We start from the raw sequence: 23,609 nt of genomic DNA on the forward strand, positions 1-23,609 counted from the left end.
TTAATCTACCAGTACTAATTCTGAACACGGGGTGAAATGCTCTTGGCATTCTACGTTTTTCTCAGCATACTTCAGTTTAGTCTGGAAAAGTTCTTGACCTGTTTCTTTATATTATCATAAAAACAGATCAAACAGGACCATGGCCAAACTTCTGATATCTTCTAGAAGATATTTAGTATCATAGCAGAATCTTTATCAGATATTCTTCATTTACATTCTGTATATCAGTTGCGCATGGTCCTCTCTTAAAGGAATTTTAGAAAAGGAGCTGCAGATTCTCTGCTAGTCCTTAGCACCCACTGATGAGTGAGAAGCCCTAGCATGTCACTCTTCACTGCTTTGAGGGTAATATTTACATATGACTCAATTTATTAAGCTAGCGTGTCTAACCACTTATTTGCATTAAAATAAAAACATACTTAATTTTAGACTACATAAATCCTTTCAAAAAGCTTTTTATATATATCAAAATCAATGGATTACTTTTGGCATTTTAGATCAGTACTTGATATTTGGTGCCGAAGAAGGGATTTATACCTTGAATCTTAATGAACTTCATGAAACATCAATGGAACAGGTATATTATTTTGTATTTTCTTTTAGTTTTTAAGTTATTATATACATACATACTGAAAAGAAATAAGTTTTAATTCTATGATTTGCTGCCTCTTTTATTCATAAAACCTTCATAGAACATGTACTATTTACCAGATATTGAAGACAAATTCACAAGACTAGTTCTTTGCGGAGCTCATGATCTACTAGAGAAAAATGACACATAAACCAGTAACTGCAACATTCAGGGTTGGGTGTCACACTAGGAATGAGTACAAGCTATAGTCCACAGAGGCAGAAGTCAACTACTGTAGCACCTCCTGTGGGGAAATGAAGAGACACGTTTGAAATGGACTGTAAATGTCGATGAGTGGAAGGTTATCAGACAGACAGAGGATAAAATGAAGGCATGTAGTTGTAACAGAGCGTGGGGAACCATGAATGGACAATTTGACTAAAATGTACGAGGTGTGATCAAACAATATGGTGAATGTTTAAATAAAAAAAAAAAACTTGTTACAGTAAAAGCTACATTGCCATTAATCCCCCGCACAATACCCCCCCTCACTTTGTACACACTCATCCCATCGCTCTTGCCACTTTCTGAAGCAGTTCTGGAAGTCCTCTTTCATGAGTATCTTTAGTTGCCCTGTCATGGCTGCCTCGATGAATCTGGCTGCCTGTCCAGAATCTAGTCAAAACGTTTACCTTTCATGGTCATTTTGACTTTGGGGAAGAGCCAGAAGTCGCATGGTGCCAGATCCAGTGAATAAGGTGGATGAGGACACATTGTAATGTTTTTATTTGATAGAAATTCCTGTACCAGATGCGATGTGTGACATGGAGCCTTTCTGTTGTGATCACAAAATATGGTGAATGCTGCTGCCGAGTTCCATCTAGTGGAAAGTTAGGGATCTTCAATACGGGAAGTTGCACATCGAACCTTAGTAACAGAGTGTGACAAGTTTCAACTTGTTTGGTGCAGTCAGCTGGGTGTGAGCTATGGTTGAGAGAAGGTGTGTTTTAAAGTGTGCTGTAAGTCATCGTCCATCATGACAACGCTTCGTGTCATACATCACTTCTGGTACAGCAATTTCTGTCAAATAAAAACATTACAGTGTGCCTCCATCCGCCTTATTCACCGGCTATGGCACCATGTGACTTCTGGCTCTTCCCCAAAGTCAAAATGACCATGAAAGGTAAACGTTCTGAATTGATTCACGACATTGAGGCAGCCTGACAGCGCAACTAAAGACATTCACGAAAGAGGACTTGCAGAACTCCTTCAGAAAGTGGCAAGAATGATGGCATAAATGCGTTTGAAGCGAGAGGGAGTATTTTGAGGGGGGTTAATGGCAATGTGACTTTTACTATAATAAGGTTTTTTTTATTTTAATTTAAACATCACTGTTTTTTTTTGATCACACCTCACAGAATGAGTGTAGAATAGTAACAATAAATGGAAATGTTTGGGTAGGCAGGTATCAAACCCCAGTTTTGTGTACCATGCTGATAAACTGATATGTTTTAGAAATATCTATTCGCAGTGTGGTGAGAATTGAGACTAGAGAGTATGGTTAAAGGGTAAAGAAGTGTTGAGTCAGGCAGAAGTAGAGAGGACAAAGAGGGAAAAATGAGATTTGGAATTGCATGGGGGCATTTTTGTCAAAATGACTAGGCGAAGCTTTTGACACTTAGTACCCAGAGGTCAGGAACACTAAACAACATACAAAAATGGTAATGATATTAATAGCTAATATCCATACAAAGCTTACTATGTGCTAGGCACTGTTTTTAAATGCTTTACATATATTAACTTATTTAATCTTCACAACAAGTGTCAGAACAGTATTCTCATTTCAGATGAGAAATCTGAAGCACAGAAAGGATTAGTAGAGTGAAGCGGCTGAAAAATTCATAACTAGGAAAAAAGGATCTTGTTATTTATAATAATTAGTGAATAACTAATTCAAACGTGGTAATATTTTTCTTGGACATAATAAGATACCTAAAAATCATATTACTGGTAACAATATTAATTGTAAAGAACAAGACCAACTTCATGCATAAGTGGATAACATTCATCAACCTAATTGAAGGGACTGTTACATGGAGGCATCCATCAACTCCACTCAACCCCAGTATGCGATAAGTCCCCTTCTTAGGTGCTTCAGCGTTTGAAATTACACTGTTAGAGGAATATTATCTAAACATGCCCTTCAAGGTGAAATATTTTGCCTTCCAGAAGAAGCCACATTTTTCAAAATTAAAAATTATGTGGCAGGTGCCACATCTTACTTGTTTGGAGAAATTAAGTATTTTATGTGAGTGTATTTTGCAAATAAATGGAACAATCAGGTTTTATTTAAAATAGATTTTACTTTGTTCTCTCCGTGTATTATTACCTTTTCTAATTATCAGGGCCATCACTGTGACTTTGTGCTTTAGTATAGTACTGTCTGTTGAGGCCTTGATATGTTTCATTTATTTCTTCTTTCTCTCCATTCCCTACTCTCATCCCAGTTTATTTTGGAGTAACCTCATAGGAATTGCCAAAGCAAACCTAGCAGCCAAGTTTGTTAAATCAGAATGCTTAATTATATTTATCAGTGGTTCTCAAATTTCAGTATGCATCAGAATTGCATAGAGCACCAGTTAAAACATAGATTGCTGGGCTCACCTTCAGAACGTCTGCTTTAGTAAGCGTGGCTAAGGTTTAAGAATTTGCATTTCTAACAAATACCCAGATGATGCTGGTGTAAGGATGACGTAGAGAACCCTTGATATTCATCATGAAATATCTTAATGAGAGCAGTTTTTTCCCTTCCTTCAAAGTATATGGACTGTGTTCCATTAAATTCCCTTTTCTTTGCCCTAAATACTAATCATTTCAAGCTTCCAGAGGTTCCTCTCAGTGCTTATGTGTGCTAGATTGCAGTAATGAATTCCGTGTGTGTGTGTGTGTATTATGACAAGTTTTTATCATATTCTCTGTCAGCCATTTTTTCTCTCCATACTTAGTGTTTCCATATTGTACGTTCCACTACACTATGATCATTTTTTCTATCTCTTCTGCTCCAAAAGCCATGCATGTCTATATATTCCTAGATTAGAACATTTTGGGGGAAGTACACAGGAGAGTCTAACCCCAGAACCAAAGTAAAGGAATAGACATTGTTTGAAAATGTCCTTTTCCTGCAAAGTTTGGGATTACACAGTCCTTACCATAAAGGAGACTCAGGCTAATCATACTATGTTGAGATTTAGATAATGAAATTACAGTGCTAATTTATTTTTTTCCCTCCCTCATAAATGTGTATGTATGTATGTCATCTTGTTTTAAATGCCTTATAAAATGAGTTTCTATTAGAAAACACTTCTTTTTTAAGAACTGTATTGATATGATAGCTTAGGTTAATATACATTGCAGTTATCTATTATTTTTTTATAAACTTTGTGCCTTTTTTTAATCAGCTATTCCCCCGAAGGTGTACATGGTTGTATGTAATGAACAATTGCTTACTATCAATATCTGGTAAGTCTTTTTGTTTTTAAATACTTTACAATTGTTCCTATTTATATTATTAGCTTTTATGTCATATTTATTTTTCTCAACAGGTAAAGCTTCTCAGCTTTATTCCCATAATTTACCAGGGCTTTTTGATTATGCAAGACAAATGCAAAAGTTACCTGTTGCTATTCCAGCACACAAACTGCCTGACAGAATACTGCCAAGGTAACTGTACATTTAAATATGTTTTCATCCTTCAGACATAATATGTTAATTCATTCTAATAAATATACTACAGAATTTGAAAAAGCTTCCAATATAGGTTAGTAGAAACCATGTGAAATAAAAAAATGTAAGAAGTAATATATTTTCACAAGTGTTTATCACATTATCCTAAAATTGTTCTATGTCATATTTACCAGTTATACCAAACATTTTCTTTCTGAATTTTTATTCTGTTTTTCTAGAAGATTATAACTAATTCTTTTCTGTAATCTGATGGTAATTTTACATCACATATAGTGCTTTTGACATATCTGTTATTTTGAATAAAATGAATTTTTCTGAAAGTACAGTTTCTAAACTTGGAAAATCAAGATGATTTATTAAAGGTGTTTTTAAATTACAAGAAAATTACTTAGAAATTTAGGGTTTTGCTTTTCTATTTCCAGGGATTTTTAATTACACTCTCTTCCTTTTGGTTATTATATTAGACTTATTTATTGACTAAAAGGTCTTCTGAGTCTGGTATAAATTGTATTTTACAAAAACTTTGTAATAATAGCCATTCTTCCTTTACAATATTATTTGTAAAGCAACTAATGTAGAACCTTGGCTTTCAAATACCTTGAAAGTCTATTGTTCTCAGTTGCTGAGTTTACATGATAGCTAAAATTTGCCCCTTTATGCACAAAAACTTGTTAAAAATTAACCTTTTTGGTGAAAATTATTTTAAAATACACCACATACTTTTCTGTTTTCTTAAAGTAGATTGAGCTTAATTGGATCTTTCTGTGATGACTCAGTTGTGATTATAAACTTGATTATTATACTTGTACTATAATATCTGTAGTTGGAGTTAGGGGTATTGCTCCCATAGCTAGCCCCAGGAATAGAGTTGGGAAGTTTCTTTCTTACACAGTTTATATGCCCCTCTTTTTCTCGCAGCTGCCACTTTTTGCTGTTGTTTTTCTGCCTACTTATAGCACATCTCCATCCAACTTTCTAACTTGATAATCCTAAATTACTGTGGGTGTGTGAACTGACCATCAAGCTTTAGAAGTATATATAAGGTACAAATAAAGAGCCCCTGAGGAATTTAAGGCATGTAAACTTTAATGCATACTTTAATGCATTAAACTTTTTAAACTTTAAACTTGAATGCATATTCTGACAGTTTTGTCAGAATAGACACTTTTGTATTCAGTTCTTCAAAATTTTACTTAATATACCAAATGTGCAGAAAGTATCCTAGTATATAGATGAGACAAAATTGAATACAGTATTACCTCTTCCTTTAAAGAATTTCCGTTCAGTAAGATTTTACCTCAGCTATTTTTTTAAGAATTATTTTACCTCTAAGCTATTATTTGAGTTATTTTGTTGTAGTCAGTCGTTAGTGTTAGTAGCACTCACCAGTGTGTCCTTTCCACTTTCTTTATTTTCATTATGTAGAAATCAATCACTGTAAAATCAATCTTCATTCTCTTGTTTATTGGCAGGAAATCTGAAAACCTTTTTTGCATGGTTATATTTTATATATGTATTAGTACCATTTCTTCTCCATATAGTTAGCACAAATTAAGCTTCCTTTAAGCATTTTATAATGTTTCATGGTTCTCATTATAAATATAGGTACTTGTACCATATTATGTGTGTTTTTTAATAAAGCATAGGCTTTGGAGTCCAGGTAGACTTGAATTTAAATCCCACATCATTCACTTACTAGGTCCTTGGATAAGTTATACAACCTCTCCAACATATTCATTTGTAAAATAGAACCAATCTACCCATCTTGAAGAGTTGTTTTGAAAATAATAAATTATGTATGTAAAGTACCTATCATGTTTTCTAGCACCTAGTAGGCTCTCAATAAATAGACCTATTGTCGTCATTATTAGGCATGGTAAATTGATCTGTGTTTGTAGTGTACCCTAAAATATCCTACATTAAATATATTGAGAATGTTAGTTAACTTAGGATTCCCGTTAATTGGGTGCTGTTAAAATAAATTTTATTGTCTTTTTATAAAATCATGACTAAAATTAAGCTAGGTTTGTAGGTCACTAAGAAAATGATAAGTTTTTATGACATTTCAGTATGCTGCCCACAATTCAATTTTGAATAGTTTTATTATTAACTCAAAGCTATACTTAGTAGTTGATTTTTTTTTTTCTTGTCATGTAGTATTCTTTATGATCTTTCAGAACCAGACAGTCAGTTAATCCTCCTGGGTTTTGACCAGTGCAGTAACCTAACCCCTTAGTTAACCTTGAGAGCCAGGGGACGAGTTCACAGGTGTGGACCAGGAACATTAAACTTGTTGCCAATAGAAAAATGTATCAGGAGCTTCATTCAGATTTTTAAAAACTCTAAAAAGCACTTTGGTTTGAGCAGTTTGCTTAAGGGTGTTGGGAATTTTTGTTTGGCTTTAAGCTGTATGAATTCCAACATACATGAAAGGGGCATTTTTATAATTATTAATCTAATTTATGATTGATAAATTAGATTATTTAATAAATGTAAAATTTCTCAATAGTGTTGGTCAAGTGGAACAATAAAGTGCTTTAGCCAGAAATTTGAAATCCAGATATCTAGTTTGCCACTGTAGCCGTGAGATACCTCAGCATCTAATTTCAGTATCATTGTTTAGGTACCATCATATAAAAATAAGTTCTAATTCAAACAGATGAATACTTAAAAATAGTAACAGTTTATAACAATTGACCTTGCAAACTCAGCATACTCTTCAAGTAAACTGATCAAGAATCATAAAGAGAAATAGATTTTTTTTCCCCAAGTTGAATCACTAATGGACATTGCAGTCAGACAGACAGGGACACTAGGTTAGAGTTCTTTTTTCCTAAATTGCTAACTGTGTGACCTTGAGGAAATTACTAAATCTAAGCCTCAGATTTCTATGCCATGACCTACCTCATGGCATTACCAAAGGGACTAATGACCCAGAATATGTGAAATCCAAGGCATATCGTAAGGGCAGACATACTAAAACTTAAAATTACAATACCTTATATGCTTGGTTATAATAACCATATGCTTGGTTATTACTCAACTATCAATTGTACAGTGACAAGAACATCCATCAAGAAGTTTTCTGAGCTTGTTTGGGATGATATTCAGTATTACCTGCATGCTCTACAGTTTCGTTACCAGCAAAGCACAACTCTGATCTTTTAAATGAAAAAAGACCTGTGCAGAGTGTTGACATCTAATCTGGGGCATATTTACACATTTAAAAGAAGTTTAAATATGTGTACAGAAATGGACGAGTATAATTTGAGGTTTTCATAACTTGGCACATTAGCGTTTTTATTATATTAACTTTCATTATAAAAAAAAGCATTTGAATATATGTGATTTTTTTAAAATTGTAGTTAAAAACTAATTTTAAATGGATTTTTACATATTAAATTTGAATTAGATGCTTGCAGATCTCCTAAAGCACCTTTGCAGAAAATCTATATCCCACTTTTCTGAGCAGAGAAATAAAAATGACTAAATAAAATGTTCTTATACATTGTTTTAGTGGTAAGACAACTTTTTATGTAGCTTAAATTTATATGTGCTAAAAATATCTTTTCCCAGTTTGTGACTTGTTTCACTTTCTCAATGGTATCTTTTGGTAAACTATAGTTACTAATGTATTCAACAGATTAATTCATCAAGTTGAATGCCACCCGTAGCTTGAGGTAGTAGGGATGCATCAATGGAAAAAAAATACCAATTAAAGTTTATCAGTATTTTTCTGTATAATTTGTTCTTTTTTCATTTTTAAAGAAATCCCAAGGTCCTATTTTTCTACAATCTAAATATTTTGCTTTTAGTTTGCTTTTCATAAATTCTTAATCCATTTGTCATTGATGGGGGGGATGAGAAAGCGTTCCAGTTTATTCTTCTTAATAGATGAGCTATTATGTCAGAACACCTCATCCTTTCTCCACTGATCTGTGACTGTTCCATTATCATATACTCTCTTTACCTATATGTATTATATATTCATTTTCATTTACATTTAGGAAATTTGCTGTGTCAGCAAAAATCCCTGAAACCAAGTGGTGTCAGAAATGTTGTGTTGGTAAGTAAACTGCCCAATAATGTGACTCTACTTCTTTGCACAGTGGATAAGAAAATGCTATAAGGCTCATTTTTAAATCGAGTAGAACAGTACTATTCCAGGGCATTCTGCCAGTAATAGTGTTTTTCCCCCTTAAGTAAAATAAATGTCTTGACCGTTCTATCTCCATGCGAACTAAACTTAGTATAGTACATTGCACATAACAGTTGTACAAATAATTTACTGAGTGGATAAATGGAGCAAGTAGGGTAATTTTTTATTACAGCACTTATATCACACCCTTTCTCCAAGGGACCTTTTACTTATCATTCACCATTCTGCTTAGTAATGGCTTATGAGACTACATTTATTTATTCAGCATGTATTTTAATATGTGAAACTTTATGCGTGGGATGTAAAGGTTAGGAGCCTCCCTGTTCACCTACCACTAGCCTAAATTCCTCCCTCACTCACCCCCATAACAACTAGCTGTTTTATTTGCATATAGCAGAAACAAAAAATAGTTTCCTTCCCTTAAAAAACTCTGTGGCAATTCAGTTTTATTATTTGTAAATCTGTATTTTGAGATTTCATTAATGTCATGTTGTTATGACCAAAGCATTACTGTTTGAACCTTACTACCAAAAGCACCCTGAATCACCTGTCCTTAAATATGCTATATAGCCTGTCAATTTGGCAACCTCTTCCCAAATCTACTTTGACCCTTCCTTCAGGATCTGGCTGCCTCAGCTAATCTCCCTGCTACCTTAAGACCTAAAGTCCTTCTTCCCACCTCCAGTCCTATAACAACCAGCAATTTCATTTGTGCACACGAAGAAAAATCCTGCAAGAGATGAGAGACTTCCATGCTATTGCCTGGAACAGTATTTCTTTTTTACCCTGAAGTCTAATTAAGAAATTGAACTGGCAGCCAGCTTTCATTTGTTTGGTTTTTTTGAGCATGTAACTATTATTGTAAGGACTTTGTATTACAAGAGAACTTACTGTACTTTTTTGCCTTGACAGTGAGAAATCCTTACACAGGCCTTAAATACCTGTGTGGGGCGCTTCAGACTAGCATTGTACTATTAGAATGGGTTGAACCAATGCAGAAATTCATGTTAATTAAGGTAAGCGTGAAAGTCAACCTAAGTCATTCCTAGTATAAAAGCTTAATTAAGTCCATTTTCCTATTCTTGAAAAACAACAACATTTTTCAGTTAATTCCCAAGTTAATTTAATGATTTTCGAATTATGTGGCCAGGATAGGGAAAATCTGCCCAGTTGTAAGAAACTCCATATACCTGAGAAAAAGATTTGAAAGAGGCTAGAGAAATAGTTTGGGGATGTGGCAGTAGGGCCTAGAAATAGTGTCTCAAATTATATATATAGTCTGATACCAAGAACAGGAAGTGCTGAGAGAGCACTGAAATCTTTGAATATGTTCTCTGCTCGACTTGGTCCATCACAACAGAAAAACAACCTGCACATTGGCGTGCAGCCTACTAGGACAAGGGATAATCATGATGGAGGAAATTATTTGTTTTGCTTATATGCCTCCCTATTAATTTGCCCACTCCTTTTCCCTTGGATGGTGTTTTGTGCCTGAGTTTCTCTAGAATCTTTAATTAATGAATATTCTTTAAAATATTTGATATTACTCAGCTGTAACTTAAATTTTGAGAAAAACTAACTTGAAATATGTGTAAAGTACAGGCTTAGCCACACCAAGGAAATTCTAAATGAATTTTTAAAGCTGTTTTCTTTGTTATTTCATATAAATTAAGTAGGATTATCAAGCATTTCACTTTGAATACTGATACTAAGCCTCGTTAGTCAGGGCCAAATTTCCTGGTACCATCCACCTGAAAAAGAGGAAACGTGGATGGGCAATTTTTAGGGTTCCCATGTCTTCAAAATCTTTTATTTCTTATTATTCTAAGATATTAGCCTTACAGTACAATTCTACTTGAAGGTCTCCCGTAAGATTTCTTGCTCTTAGCACTTGGCTTAAATTCCCTCAGCTATATATAGTCCCTTACCTGCCTCCTTTCATCTTAACCCAACTCTCCTTTCTCTGTCTCTCTGCTTCAAGACTCTGTATGTTTTGTCTCTGGATTTGATTAGTATTATTTTGATTAGTATTTAAGATGTTTCTATACTACAGCTCTTATCATAAGTGTTCAAAAACATTCTTATGCTTTTTATATTCTTCCTTCCACTTAATGACATTTCTGACAAAGTTTTTGCTTCACTAGACAACATTTTCATCAAAAATAAAAGTTATAAATTAAACACCTTCCCAACAAACATTTTTGTACTTAATACAAACTAGGCACAATGCTCTTTAACTAGAGAGACAAAGATGAGCAAGATACAATCACTGCCCTCAAGGACCATCACCAATAGCAACTGGATTTAAAACTCTTACACAGGAATCCCCTTCTGTTAATGACTTATGCACATTGCTTAGTTATTGGAAGCTAAGAAGAAATATTCAAAGGCTGTTGGTTTTCTTATTTGCTGACAAAAAAATACTAAACAGAAACATTGTTTTCTTTATGCGTTACTGCTCTTACCACATTGCAAAGAGAATTATTTTAAATGTTTTACCTTATTAAAATGACAGATTTTATCCAAAGCATATCCCCAAGTAACGGGCAAGCTCCTAGAGAGGGGTTTGGAGAGTGTTGAAGAAGCAGTGTCCGTACCTATGGGGTGGATGCCCTCCGGCAGGCACAGGGAGGGAAGGGATGTGGGGACATAGAGCTTCATCTTCCAGCCACGAAGAGCACATTCTATTTTCTAGCGTTTAAGAACTAGTAGTTGTGGTAGCCCCATTTCATCTGTTTATTTTCTCTAGAATTTATTTTTTTGGAGGCCTTTACAATGAATTGCCAGATTAAAAAATAAATCAAATTCAGTTGCTTTGTTAAATACTAGAAGTAGCCCTTTTGGAAATATAATGAAAACACAGCCCATTTATAAGAGCAACAGAAATATAAAATACATTTAGAGTGGACTTAATAAAACATGCGTAATACCGTAAAACATGTGAAAAGATAACTTTTTTATTGTCAAGAAGAACATTGCTAGCACCTCAGAACTCCCCATGGCACCCGCTGCTAGCTAGCTCCTTTATTTTCCGTTTTTACTATATAAGCATACACCCCTAAACATTAGAATTAATTTTACCTGATTTTTTTAAACAGTATGTAAGTGGAATCATAAAATACATAGTCATTTGCATCTGGCTTCCTTTGTGCAGCTTTGTATTCGTGTAGTTGTTGGATATAGCTATAATTTGTTCATTTTCATTGCTCTATAATTCTTCTCAGTATGAGCATGCCATAATTTTATCCATTCTGCTACTGATAGGCATTTGGGTTCCTTCCAGCTTCTTGTTATTCTCAACAATGCTGCTGTGAGCGTTTCTGCATATGTCTCCTATGCATGTGTGTAGTCAGGTTCTCTCGAACATATAACTAGGAGTGTCATTGCAGGGTCCACATGAATAAATAATATAATTAATCACTGTGGCCATACCAACTTATACTCCCACTGTCAGAGTCTGAGTATTCGTTTGCTCCTTTCTCAGTAATGCTTATTATTGTTCGTTTTAATTTTAGCCATTTTGTTGGGTATAGATAGTATCTCATTATTTTATTCCCTGATTATTAATGAAGTTAGTGTTTTCCTTCTATTTTCCCAGACTTTCAAAATATGAACTTATTTAGTCTCTTTGTAGCAATATAAAAATAATTTTAAAGTTATGTATAATTAAAATGGTTGCATTGTACTAAGTTCATTTATTAAATAAAATCACTTGAGATATGGGGCTATATTTCTCTAATTTGTGTTTGTTTTCTGCCCACACTTATAAGAGGAGTGTCTCTTGCTAATCAGCATTTCAGTTTTCTCGTCCATGTTTGCTCAGTTGGAAAAGAAAGCAGAGGAATATTATTGAAGCAGCGTCAAATTAGGAAACAGTAGACTCTGCCACAAAGGTCTAGGGACCCTGGGACAGTCACCCAGTTTCTGGGTCTCAGTTTTCATCTCTGAAAAGAGAGGGTTGGACAAGTGATTTGTAAGTTGCCTTCCAGCCCTAATATCTTAAAATTATATAACTTTTTAATTTAAAGAATATTTACAGTGCTAAATATGCAATCTTTATAAAGATACTTCATAATTTGGACTGTTCTGCATACCCTAAGTTTCTGTGAGAAGAAGCAATCTGTTGTAGTAGAGATCTAATTTACACATTTAATAAAACTAAAAATTCTTAATAGTGTTCTTGTGAAATTTTTTGGCTTTCGTTTTCCTTTTTTAATATATTTTTGTTTCTTTCTCTAGCACATAGATTTTCCTATACCATGTCCACTTAGAATGTTTGAAATGCTGGTAGTTCCTGAACAGGAGTACCCTTTAGTTTGTGTTGGTGTCAGTCGAGGGAGAGACTTCAACCAGGTGGTTCGATTTGAAACCGTCAATCCAAATTCTACCTCTTCGTGGTTTACAGAATCAGGTTTGTGATTTTGATTGAATTATAGACCAATACATGTACTGGATGTATAAGTAATAAGTTTTATACATGTCTCATTGGGCAAAAAAATGTCTCATTAGTGCATAAAAATCCAATCTAGAACAACTTATTAGACTGGAAAAAGGAAGACGACTTGCTTTAAGATAGCTCATTTATTTGATGCATTTAAAACATACCAGCAGTCTCCAAACTTGAGTGTGCATCAGAATCAACTGGAGGCTTGTTAAAACACGTTGTCGGCCCCACACCCCATTTTTCATTCAGTAGATCTAGAAGGGGGCCTGAGAATTTTGATTTCTGTAAGTTTCCAGGTGATGGCTGAGGATGTTGATATAAGGACCAAACTCTGAGAACCATATATATACACAAATCTCAGGCTAATAGAAAAGCTGACTTAAATAAAAGAAAAATTTTATTAAATATAGTTTATTTTTCAGTATATTCTTTATAATTAATACACAGGTGCTATCCAGTAACTTGAAAGTTTTTTAATGATTTGTAATTAGGATACAAATTATAAGTATAGACAGCTGTTTCCAAAATATTTGAGGGTTCTTGAAAATAATGCTTTAATATATTTCCTTAAAATTTGATCTACATTGCTCAGTTGCATAGCAGATCCTTCATAGCTAGTATTATAGAAAATACTATTTCCAATTGATGAGTTCTTTACAAAAATTTGCTTATAGTTTGAAACCTTCAGTTGTGTTGTTGCAAACAGTACACATTGGCAAAAGTTGAGTTTCATGGTAAATAAATCTGATTAAACTTTCACACTTAAAATAAAATGACCTTAAAGGGCTTTTTATTTTTATTTTTAAAGCACTGTGTTTGTTATGAAGCTCCTTTTGCTTTTTTTCCCTTTAAAAAATGGCACTGTACAGTGTTTTGCTATAAAACAGGCAATGGCTAGTTTAGAAGGCAATTTTTAAAGATATTGCAGTGACCCTTTGTCAGAATCTTTGGCTACTTAGGGAACAGTTAAGGAACCAATTTGACAATAAATATTGATTAGTCAGTAGTTTGTTGGAAGCCTGGTAGAGTGTTCACGAAAAGAAAAAGAAAATAAATTGAGAGACTGAGGTTCTTCGGCATTGAAAAAAAAATGATCACAAACACATTCCCAAAAGCCTAGAGACAATTACAGGTCTTGCTGAAGCCCAGGAAATTTGAAAGAGTTTTCCTTTAAGGACGTATTGTTGAAGGATAAACATCGCAGGCCCTTGGTAACATTACCTGGCTTCTCTTTGGCTCCCCCCCCCCCCCCAATTCTCTGTACTATCTTTTCCCTTAAATATCCATCCTCCCTTTCAGACTTCTGCTTTCTAATCTCTTTCTCCTTATTTCACATGAAGGGATTGTTGGTTGATTAGTATTTTATTGTCAGTGAATTTTAGTTAATGTCTTAATTCTCCTAACCATTATCATTTTAAATCCTTTTCTAATTGTTGGATGAAGGGCCTCATTTCCTGACAAGAATTTTGTAAGGCTGTGGGAACGTCCTTCCAAGAACTTTTGATTACATTCTCTGACTGTAATGAAATCCCTTTAAAGAGTGAGAGAGAAAGTATGGTTAGGGTTTTGCATCAGATGAAATGTAAGCCAGTGGTTTTCTAAACTCTGCTGTGCATTAGAATCCACCTGGAAAGCTTTTAAAACTCCTGATACCTCAAGTCACACACCCAGTTAAATAAGAACATCTGGGGGTGGCAGCTGGGCATTAAAGATCTCTAGATGATTCCAGTACTTGGAAATTGTTATAAGCAATTGATAAAACCTCGTTTTCCTGGCTTTCTACTTAGTAACCCTAGGCTGCCTTCTTGAACTGACGTAGATTCTATACCTTTGTTCATATTCTTAATTTTCACCAAGTGTATAAGAGCTACAAAGATATGGTTGGTCTGATTTGCAGGACACCTGTTCCATATTCTTCCAACCTTGGTTAGTTACAGAAGCACCAGGTATAAATACATTTGAAAGTCTGAATTACGGCAGTCCTTGGATATCCTAAGATTCTAGATACTATCAGAAGTAGAAGAAAGGCAGGATAGACAATAGATAAGACCCATTCTTCAGAAAATACAAGAATAGAAGCAAAGGCCCATAGCCCAGCAATTTCAGTTTTGATGTTCAGACAAAGCTTGGGGTATCATATCAAGTCATTTGAACATTTTCAGTTTGTAAGAACGTTTATATAGCATTATAATAAAAATGATGCCTCTTTGCATTTTCATAGTACTTCATACTTCTTACAGTACTTCAATATTTTTAAACTCATTTGTACTCAAAATAATTTGTTTGACTCACTGATTCATTCATTTGATAAATATTTATTGCATGTGCTAGGCACTGCCATATAATGATATACAGAGCACAGTCCCTGGCCTCCTGAGCTTAGAGTCAGAAATTAGTCATAACAATAATACAGAAGATCAGACTTCTAATTGCACATTTGAATAAAAATAATGACATCACCAATAGTAATGACTATAGCTAATATACTCTGTTAAGCACTCACATAGTTTAGCTTTTACATCAGAGTTTGAACCCAAGCAGCCTGGCTCAATCACTGTATACATATAGCTAAAAACTTGTATCCATTTCAAATTCAGTGATGTTCAGAATTATTATTTTTTTAATGTTTTGTGCTCTAATACTACCTTTTTCTGTAAGTTTATTGAGTTTGTTTGTGTTATAGATACCCCACAGACAAGTGTTACTCACGTAACCCAGTTGGAGAGAGATACCATTCTTGTGTGCTTGGACTGTAAGTTTTTATTTATGTACATCTTATTTTAATAAGATTTCTTTTATCATAATTTTTAAGTGACTTTCTTTCTCTTTCTAGGTTGTATAAAAATCGTAAATCTCCAAGGAAGATTAAAATCTAGCAGAAAATTATCATCAGAACTTACCTTTGATTTCCAGATTGAATCGATAGGTAAGTCAAAGTTTTGTATGATTTACTTACAAGCTGCTTAAAATAATTTATCTGATAATTATCCAAAATTATAAAAATATATTATAAGGACTCATTTTTTTAAAAATATAGGATGTAATGAATATAAGATCAATATCAGTCTTCTCTTTTACACAGTATCTAAAATAGCTTAATAACTGTGATAGAATCTAAATAATGTTATCTTTACAGATTTGGCATTTTCAAAAGAAATAATTAAATACCATTTTTTGTAACATTAAGTTATGAATTTCCATTTCCTCTAGATTCCTGTAGTTTTCCTATAAGTACTTTAAAATTTAGTACTTAGTATACTGTATTGTATTTTTGCTCTTATATTTGCTGATCAGAGTTTTAATTAGTATATGGAATTTCCTTCTTGCCATTCTTATATTTGTTTGACGAGTTTTTTCTGAAAAGGGATTTCTTAACAAAAATCATTCTAAAATGATTGTGTTCAGGAAAAATTAAGTAAAATGATCATATATGAGAGAGTGCTAGGGAAAATGAATGACAAATTAATTCAGTATTTAACTATACACAATTCTTCTGTCCTTTATAAGTAATTTAAAGATATTTGCATGTATATGCATGTTTATATGTTGGCAGAGGGAAGGGTTAAGGATGGATGGTTCATTTGTCTTAATCCCGGTTCTGTTTTTACTCTTTCCTCCAACTTAAACATCTGTCTCCCAGCAAACAAATACTGATGTAATAAGTCAGTTTTGAGGGACATCTGCTCAAGATGTTAAAATGGAATCCATGCTTCAAAACACAGGTCAAAATAGCGAGGGTCAAAAAACAACATAAACAGAACAGAACCTCAGGTAGTATGTAGGCCTGAAGCCAATAGACCTGCTGGGCTCCTGAGTGATAAAGAAGACTAAAGGCTTCCTACAGGAGCGGGGGGACCAGAGCCAGGCCCATTGTGTGAGGTGCCTACTAATCAAGACTCCCCACCTAAGGCCTGGTGGTTTTGGAGGCAATTTTTATCCACCCTTAAAAGAAGAGACCATTCCTGTCCTATACCAACTGTTTCAAATTGTAGACAGAAAAGGAATGCTGAACACATCAGTGTTTTAACACTGATACTAAAATCAAACAAGATTAGTACAGAAAACAAAATTATTCAATTTCATGAAAATAGATTATTGTAATATCTAAATAAAATACTAGCAAATGAAATTTCATATCATCAAGTAGTGGACTTTATCCCAGGAAAACAAGGATGGTTCAGCATCAGAAAGTTTATTTATGTAATAATAAGCACATTAAAGTTAAAAGCAAAAAGTCATGTGAATCTTCAGTAGATGCACAGAAAACATTCAGTAAAATCCACATCATTCATGATTTAAAAAATAAAAAACTTTTAGCAAATTGGGGATACAAGGCAATGTTTGCCTAGCAAAGCCTGGTAGAATATCATGTTTAATGGTCAAACTAATTCCCATTAAAGTAGAAAATGAGGTGAGGATTGTTGCTGTCACATTTCAACATTGTCTTACTAGACAAGAAAAGGGAACTATGAGGATTAGAAAGAAAAAACTAAAAGATCCTTTTTTGCGGATGGTATGGTTATCTACATAGAACATACAACTCTACACAACTACTAGAACCAAGAAGAGAATTCAGAGTTGCTAGATAGGAGTAATACAATGAGTAGCTTTCTGATATGCTAGTAATAATCTGAAATTCTGAATAGGAAAAAAGATCTAATTGATAATGGCAATAAAATATGTAGGAATAAATATAGTCAAAACATTTAAGACAATTATCTAGGAAATTCCAAATTATTGTTTAAAAGCATAAAAGAAGATTTAAACTAAAGAACTGCACCATGTCCATGGATAGAAAGACTGAATATGAGAAATATGTCAATTCCTCACAAATAATCCACAAATTCAGTGCATTTACAATAAAAATCCCATAAAGCTATTTTGTGCTACTTGATAAGCTGACCTTAAAATTCATGTGAAAGAGCCAAGGGCCAAGAATAGTAAAATAAATTTAGATAAATACTTATCCTACTCAATATTGAAACTTACTATAAAGCTAAATAAAGTGATTAAGACAGTGTGGGATCAACACAAGGATAAATAAATAGAATAATGGAACAGAAAGGAAGGCTCAGAAATAGACCTACATGTAAGTGGAAATTTATGTCATTACATGTCAGTGGGGAAATGATGTATATTGTTTAACAAATGAAGCTGGTGTAATTGGTCATCTAGAGGAAACAAAATTTGATTTCTTGGTCATTGAATACACTCGCAAATATCCATTAAATATACACATATAAAAAACAAAATTAAAATTTTTTAGAAGATACATACATCTATTTCTAAGTATCTACCCTAGAGAAAATTTTGCACATGTATTCAGAAAGAGGTACAAGAGTGTTTATTACAGCATTCTAATTAGAACCATCATTTGATTCATCATACCAAAAATATATGGAAGTTGGAAACATGCAATATAAAGTTTACATTGATAATGCAAACTTACTGTGGTGTAATAGTAAGAACATGTATGGGAATGATAAATACTAAATTTGTAGGAATAGTTTTCTCAGGGAGGAAGGAAAGGCTGGAATGGGACCAGAGGATGGGGTATATAAGGATGCCAGCTATATTTGTTTTTATTTAAAACAAAAAGCAAATATGGAAGAATGTTAGGATTTGACAATTGAATGGTGGATACATGTTTTTTTTATGCTGTTCTCATATTTTTCTATATGTTTGAAATATTTAAAAATATTGTCATTTTATCAGAACATTTCCATAACAAAGATGTTCAGTGAATTTTACTTTTTCTTGCCAAAAAGATGAATAAGTTCTATATAGTATTTTTTAAATTTCAAAGGTAAAGATGCCACATAAATATGGAGTGAGTGACGTTAATTGAAATGTTGCTATGCAAGATAGAGAGGGGGTGAAATGATGCTTATCAGTTGAACTTTTGTACTATTAACAGTAACTGAGCTGTTCTTGCCTGCTAGTTTGCTTACAAGACAGTGTGCTAGCTTTCTGGAAACATGGAATGCAAGGTAGAAGTTTTAGATCGAATGAGGTAAGTCATCTAAAAATTATGTCCATTAAATAGTCATGAAACATTATCAAATTCTATATCAAACAATTTTTGACTTTGGAAAATTCCTATTTGATACAACGACTACTTGATTTGCTAACTTGATTAATATTTACTGTATCAAGTCTAGTGACAAAATTAATAGCACATACTTTATAGCCACCTTTCTCTTTCCATTCACTCAATTTTAGTGCATATTTTATGTGCTTCCAGGTAATCACCCTTATATTCAGAACAAGAACTTCCTAATACTGCTAAAAGTGAACTATGATTTTCTTTCAACTTTCCCAGACCATCTCTGTGTCTTGAGGCACCTTTTCTGCTTTGTATTTCAGAAATAATGACCAATGCAGGCTATAAGTAAAGGGTTCTACATTTCTCTTGAAGCCACCTTGCTTCCTATTTCAGTTACCTTTATTCACTTGACACTTATAAGATTCTTTTCCCCGTTCCCTTTCCTTTTATTATTTAGCATATATTTTCTGAGTCCTTCCTACCTTAATTTAACTCCAAGTCATGTGACATACTCAATTCAGTTCAACATTTATACCAGGAAGTGCTAGGATTATAAACTTGAACAAGTCTCGCTGCTTGCCCCCTGGAATGTTGTGGGCAAGTAAAATCATCAAAAATTCTTCTAGTTCCCCCAAGCTAGTCTGAATAGGATAATTTTTACTTGAGCATTGGAGGGAAAGGAGAACTTTAGGTGCCTCTAGCATGAAAATGGCCCATTTATAACCTAAAGTGTCATTCATTAAGCTGAGAGCGTTTCTTCTCACAAAGTAAACAATATAGCAGGGTGATGGTGAGTGTGGCTTCCAGAGTCAAGACACCTGGGTTCAAGTCTCAGCTCTGCTCTTTAGTAACTGTGTAACCTTGGCCTATCACTTCTCTTTGCTTATATTTTTGCATCTGTGAATTGAATATAACAAAATAGTACTTATTTCATAGGGTCGTTAAGATTACATAAAAAGAAGCATGTAATGTGCTTGGCATAATGCCTGACTTATAGTAAATATTCAAGAAAGGTCGCTGCTAATATGTTTCTAGTTGTAATTCCCACAAGAGGATGTCACTTCTCAGGAAGACGTTTTAAAATCATCTGAGGGAATCAAGCAGGGAAGTAAGAACAGTCAATAGCTAATAAACACTAGGCAGAGAAAGAAAAGCACCATAGGCAGGATATAAGAGAATGGTTTTAAAAAAGAAAGAAAAACTTGCCCCCCCAAATCATTTGAGGAGCTTTTCCAGACTACGCAGGTAGCCCCCTAACTGAATAGAATCCCTCCAAAAATGTTATGTCCTCCTAATAGGCAAACCGCAAACTGCCTTGAAGATCAGGTCTGAGGAGAGCATGTTGTAGCCTTCAGGTGCTAAGTTACCAAAGAAGTTAAGAATTACTGGTGTTTCCAGAAAAATTTATTATAGCAATACTGACAGAATAAGTTTAGATTCAAAATCAAAATGTTTCTTCAGCCTACCAAATTTTGGTGAGAATTTACTGCCATTATAATTTGAAATGTTTTGCAATCAGTAACCAATAAACAGTGGGTTGCTCTTTCTCCTGTAGACTTACTTTTAACTCCCTGACTGGTAATTGGTCACACTGAGGACTTCTTGGAGGACGTGTGCCATGAGAAAACATTATTTTGGGAGACTGGGGAAGAAATGTGAAAAAGAATGATCTATTTCGCACTTCCTTAGCTAGGCATTATACTCACTAATACTTGTAAGAACACTGCCAGATCCTACTCCAAGGTCAATATTTTTATCCCATTTTGCATAAGACAAAACTGTTTCCAACAAATAAAAATACCTTGCATGGTGTCACAGCTAGTAAGTGGGAAAACGGGTTCAAACTCAAGTCATAAGTTTGTCTCATAACCACATTGCAGCGTTTTAAATAAAAGGACCAGATCTAGGTGTCTTACTGAGCCTTGCTATTAGCATTCACATAACTGACAAAAAGTTTCTGATGAATAAAATGAACTGGGTGCTTTGCTTTAAATTTTTCCCTTGCATTCTGTAATTTAACAAGTAAATGGTTTTCCTACTCTTATATTTTATGATTTATTTAAAACTAACACATTTTTTCTAGACTAGTACATTGATGCACCAATATGCTAACTTAACAAAGGGATCTATTTCCCTTAACTCAGGGATCTATTTCCATCTTAGGAATGACCTTTCTTTTCCACAGTTATAAAATAAATCCCCATATAAAATGTTATGCTTTTAATTTCAGAAATTAAATTTATATTTTAATTGAACAGGTAACACAGGAAATTTCAGATAGCACAAGAATTTTCAGACTCCTTGGATCTGACAGGTATGGAGGTGTTGTATTAAATAAATAGTACTAAACATGGCATTTTATAAATTCAGCATGAAGTTGGTTTCTTTTTCAAGAGAATTGAAATTTATTCAGAAATATATTCAACATAATATTTTTCACACATTAAGAGTTCACGAGTCAGAAAGTTTTAAAGCCTGAGAATATGCCTAACCTCTCAAGTAATAGGAATGTGTAGTTCTGTCAGTAAATGTTTCAAACTATCTAAAGTATGATTTATACCACAAGAAAGAAGAAATACCATATGCTAATAAACAGGAACTTTTTGATTTTAGTGCCTAATAGGATTTGGGATTATATTCTGTTTTACTTTCTGATTCTTAAAATACAAATTGTTTTTAGAATTTATAGTAAGAATTAAGTTCCCCCAAATTATTCCTAATACAGGTTCTCCTCCCACCCCCATTCCCATTCCCACTCTTAGAACAACCCTGGCTTAGAGGTGGGATGTGGTGGGCCGCAAAATTACTTCCCAGAGCTGGAACTGGCTCTTTGATCATAGTGATTTGCAAATGATTTCTGTCCACAAATCAAATAAGCAGAAATTGTAGAGGCATATAATGAAGCAATGGAAAATTTTTCTAACATTAGTTTTCAATAATAACTTTGTATATGTTTTTTTGTTTATTACTTTTAGGGTCGTGGTTTTGGAAAGTAGGCCAACTGATAACCCCACAGCAAATAGCAATTTATACATCCTGGCGGGTCATGAAAACAGTTACTGAGAAATGTTGTGCTTTGACAATTAACTATAGAAAGAAAGAACACTACCGCTGCAACATTAATGGATGCTTGAAGCTGTACAAAAGCTGCAGTAACCTGGCTTCAGTTACTTGTAATTTATTGTGGCATGAGACAAGATGGGGAAAACTTTTGTTTTAAGTGGTATGGATATATTTAGCATATTGAACCACACAAGTGCTTAATTCATTGTTATGTAATCTTTGTACATATAGGCAGTATTTTTCTGTGAAACTTCATATTGCTGAAGACATACACTAAGAATTTATGTAGATAATGTACTTTTATGAGATGTAAAAGTAAGTGTCTTATCTGTACAGATGTAAATGTTGATGAAAAATGCAACTGGGGTTAATATTTTAAGAATTCTTTAGTATATTCTTGGGTGTGGCTATATTACAAAATGGGATGCTGGCAATGAAACAGTACATTTAACACTATTGTATTTTTATTATATGTAATTTAGTAATATGAATATAAATCTTGTAACTTTTAAAATTGTAATGGAGGCTGTAATCATTTTATAATCTTGTTTTTAATTTTAATGCAAGTACACTGGTGTTTATATTTGCACAAAGTATTGATATGTGATGTATTAAGTCACAAAAGGAAGCTGTGACATTGTCAATATGCATTTGGCTCCACAACATCTTTTTTAAATGTATTTGGATTGTTTTCTATGTGAAACAAGCCAAATTAACCACCTGTTGTAGTAACTGGTCTTTTTATATTTAAGCAGAATTCTGTAAGATTGCTTGTCTGTGCTTAAAAACAATACCTTTGAAAAAATTTTTAATCACAGAATAGTGGTACCATGATGTAACACTGCAGTTGTCTGAATTACAGTATGCACAAAGAATAAATAAGCATTTTTAAAGAGTCCACACTAAACATTTCATATAATCGCGTTGAAGAGCTATAACATTCCATGAAGTGAAGTGGTTCAAATTTCTGGTGGAATTGTTACTTTTGTTGGCCTTATTTTATGATCATTTTCATATTTCTTTTGATTTAGAGTATTAACACATGGCCAAAATAATTTAGTTACTACCTCATATAAACAATGTAATGGTTACTACACATCACAGGAACTGAGTTTTGGTTAAATTCATTTTTGATTGCTTTTTTTCCAATGGAATATGTATATATATATACCAAGTTTTGGCAAAATGCACACTTTGGCTCTTTTTTGGTATATGTTCTTTATATTTTAATGTGAGTATATACACTAAGAACAAACTAAGTTGTGATTTATGGTCTTCATTTATTTTAATTGATAATGCTTTAAATATGTTCCTGATTGTACATAGTGTAAAATAAACATGTTTTTTAACATGCTGTTGTATAGTAGCTTGTCATCTGACTTAATTTATATATAGTAAAACTAAAATATATGGAAAAAATTTTTTAGTTCTGCATTAAATCCTTAAGTACCCATTCTGGTCCCTCAGATCATGATTGTTTTTGTTTTGTTTTTTTATCTGTCATCTCAGTGTCATAAGAGAATAATATCCCCACATTAGAGGAAAGGACATCTTTTATAGTGTTCAACTTCCTGATCAGGAA

At 33.4% G+C, this 23,609-nt stretch overlaps 1 protein-coding gene across 5 annotated transcripts in view; it reads left to right on the forward strand.

Annotated features, from left to right (window-relative positions):
- The window catches only part of MAP4K3 (mitogen-activated protein kinase kinase kinase kinase 3), a 145,638-nt gene extending 122,260 nt beyond the window's left edge, over nucleotides 1-23,378 (forward strand). For 2 of the 5 annotated variants that reach the window (XM_033124663.1, XM_033124665.1), the window contains 11 exons: nucleotides 498-577; nucleotides 4,030-4,090; nucleotides 4,174-4,291; nucleotides 8,323-8,381; nucleotides 9,387-9,490; nucleotides 12,714-12,885; nucleotides 15,602-15,670; nucleotides 15,752-15,844; nucleotides 18,861-18,931; nucleotides 21,223-21,278; nucleotides 21,940-22,060. In XM_033124663.1, the coding sequence (XP_032980554.1) occupies nucleotides 498-577; nucleotides 4,030-4,090; nucleotides 4,174-4,291; nucleotides 8,323-8,381; nucleotides 9,387-9,490; nucleotides 12,714-12,885; nucleotides 15,602-15,670; nucleotides 15,752-15,844; nucleotides 18,861-18,931; nucleotides 21,223-21,278; nucleotides 21,940-22,027 (971 nt within the window). In that variant the 3' untranslated portion in view covers nucleotides 22,028-22,060. Of the gene's footprint in view, nucleotides 1-497; nucleotides 578-4,029; nucleotides 4,091-4,173; nucleotides 4,292-8,322; nucleotides 8,382-9,386; nucleotides 9,491-12,713; nucleotides 12,886-15,601; nucleotides 15,671-15,751; nucleotides 15,845-18,835; nucleotides 18,932-21,222; nucleotides 21,279-21,939 lie in introns of all 5 variants that reach the window. The other 3 variants (XR_004424815.1, XM_033124664.1, XM_033124666.1) reach the window with 3 other exon arrangements.
- The last annotated feature ends 231 nt before the right edge of the window (nucleotides 23,379-23,609 follow it).

This window comes from Rhinolophus ferrumequinum, chromosome 13, assembly GCF_004115265.2.
Source record: "Rhinolophus ferrumequinum isolate MPI-CBG mRhiFer1 chromosome 13, mRhiFer1_v1.p, whole genome shotgun sequence".
Lineage (NCBI taxonomy): Eukaryota > Metazoa > Chordata > Mammalia > Chiroptera > Rhinolophidae > Rhinolophus > Rhinolophus ferrumequinum.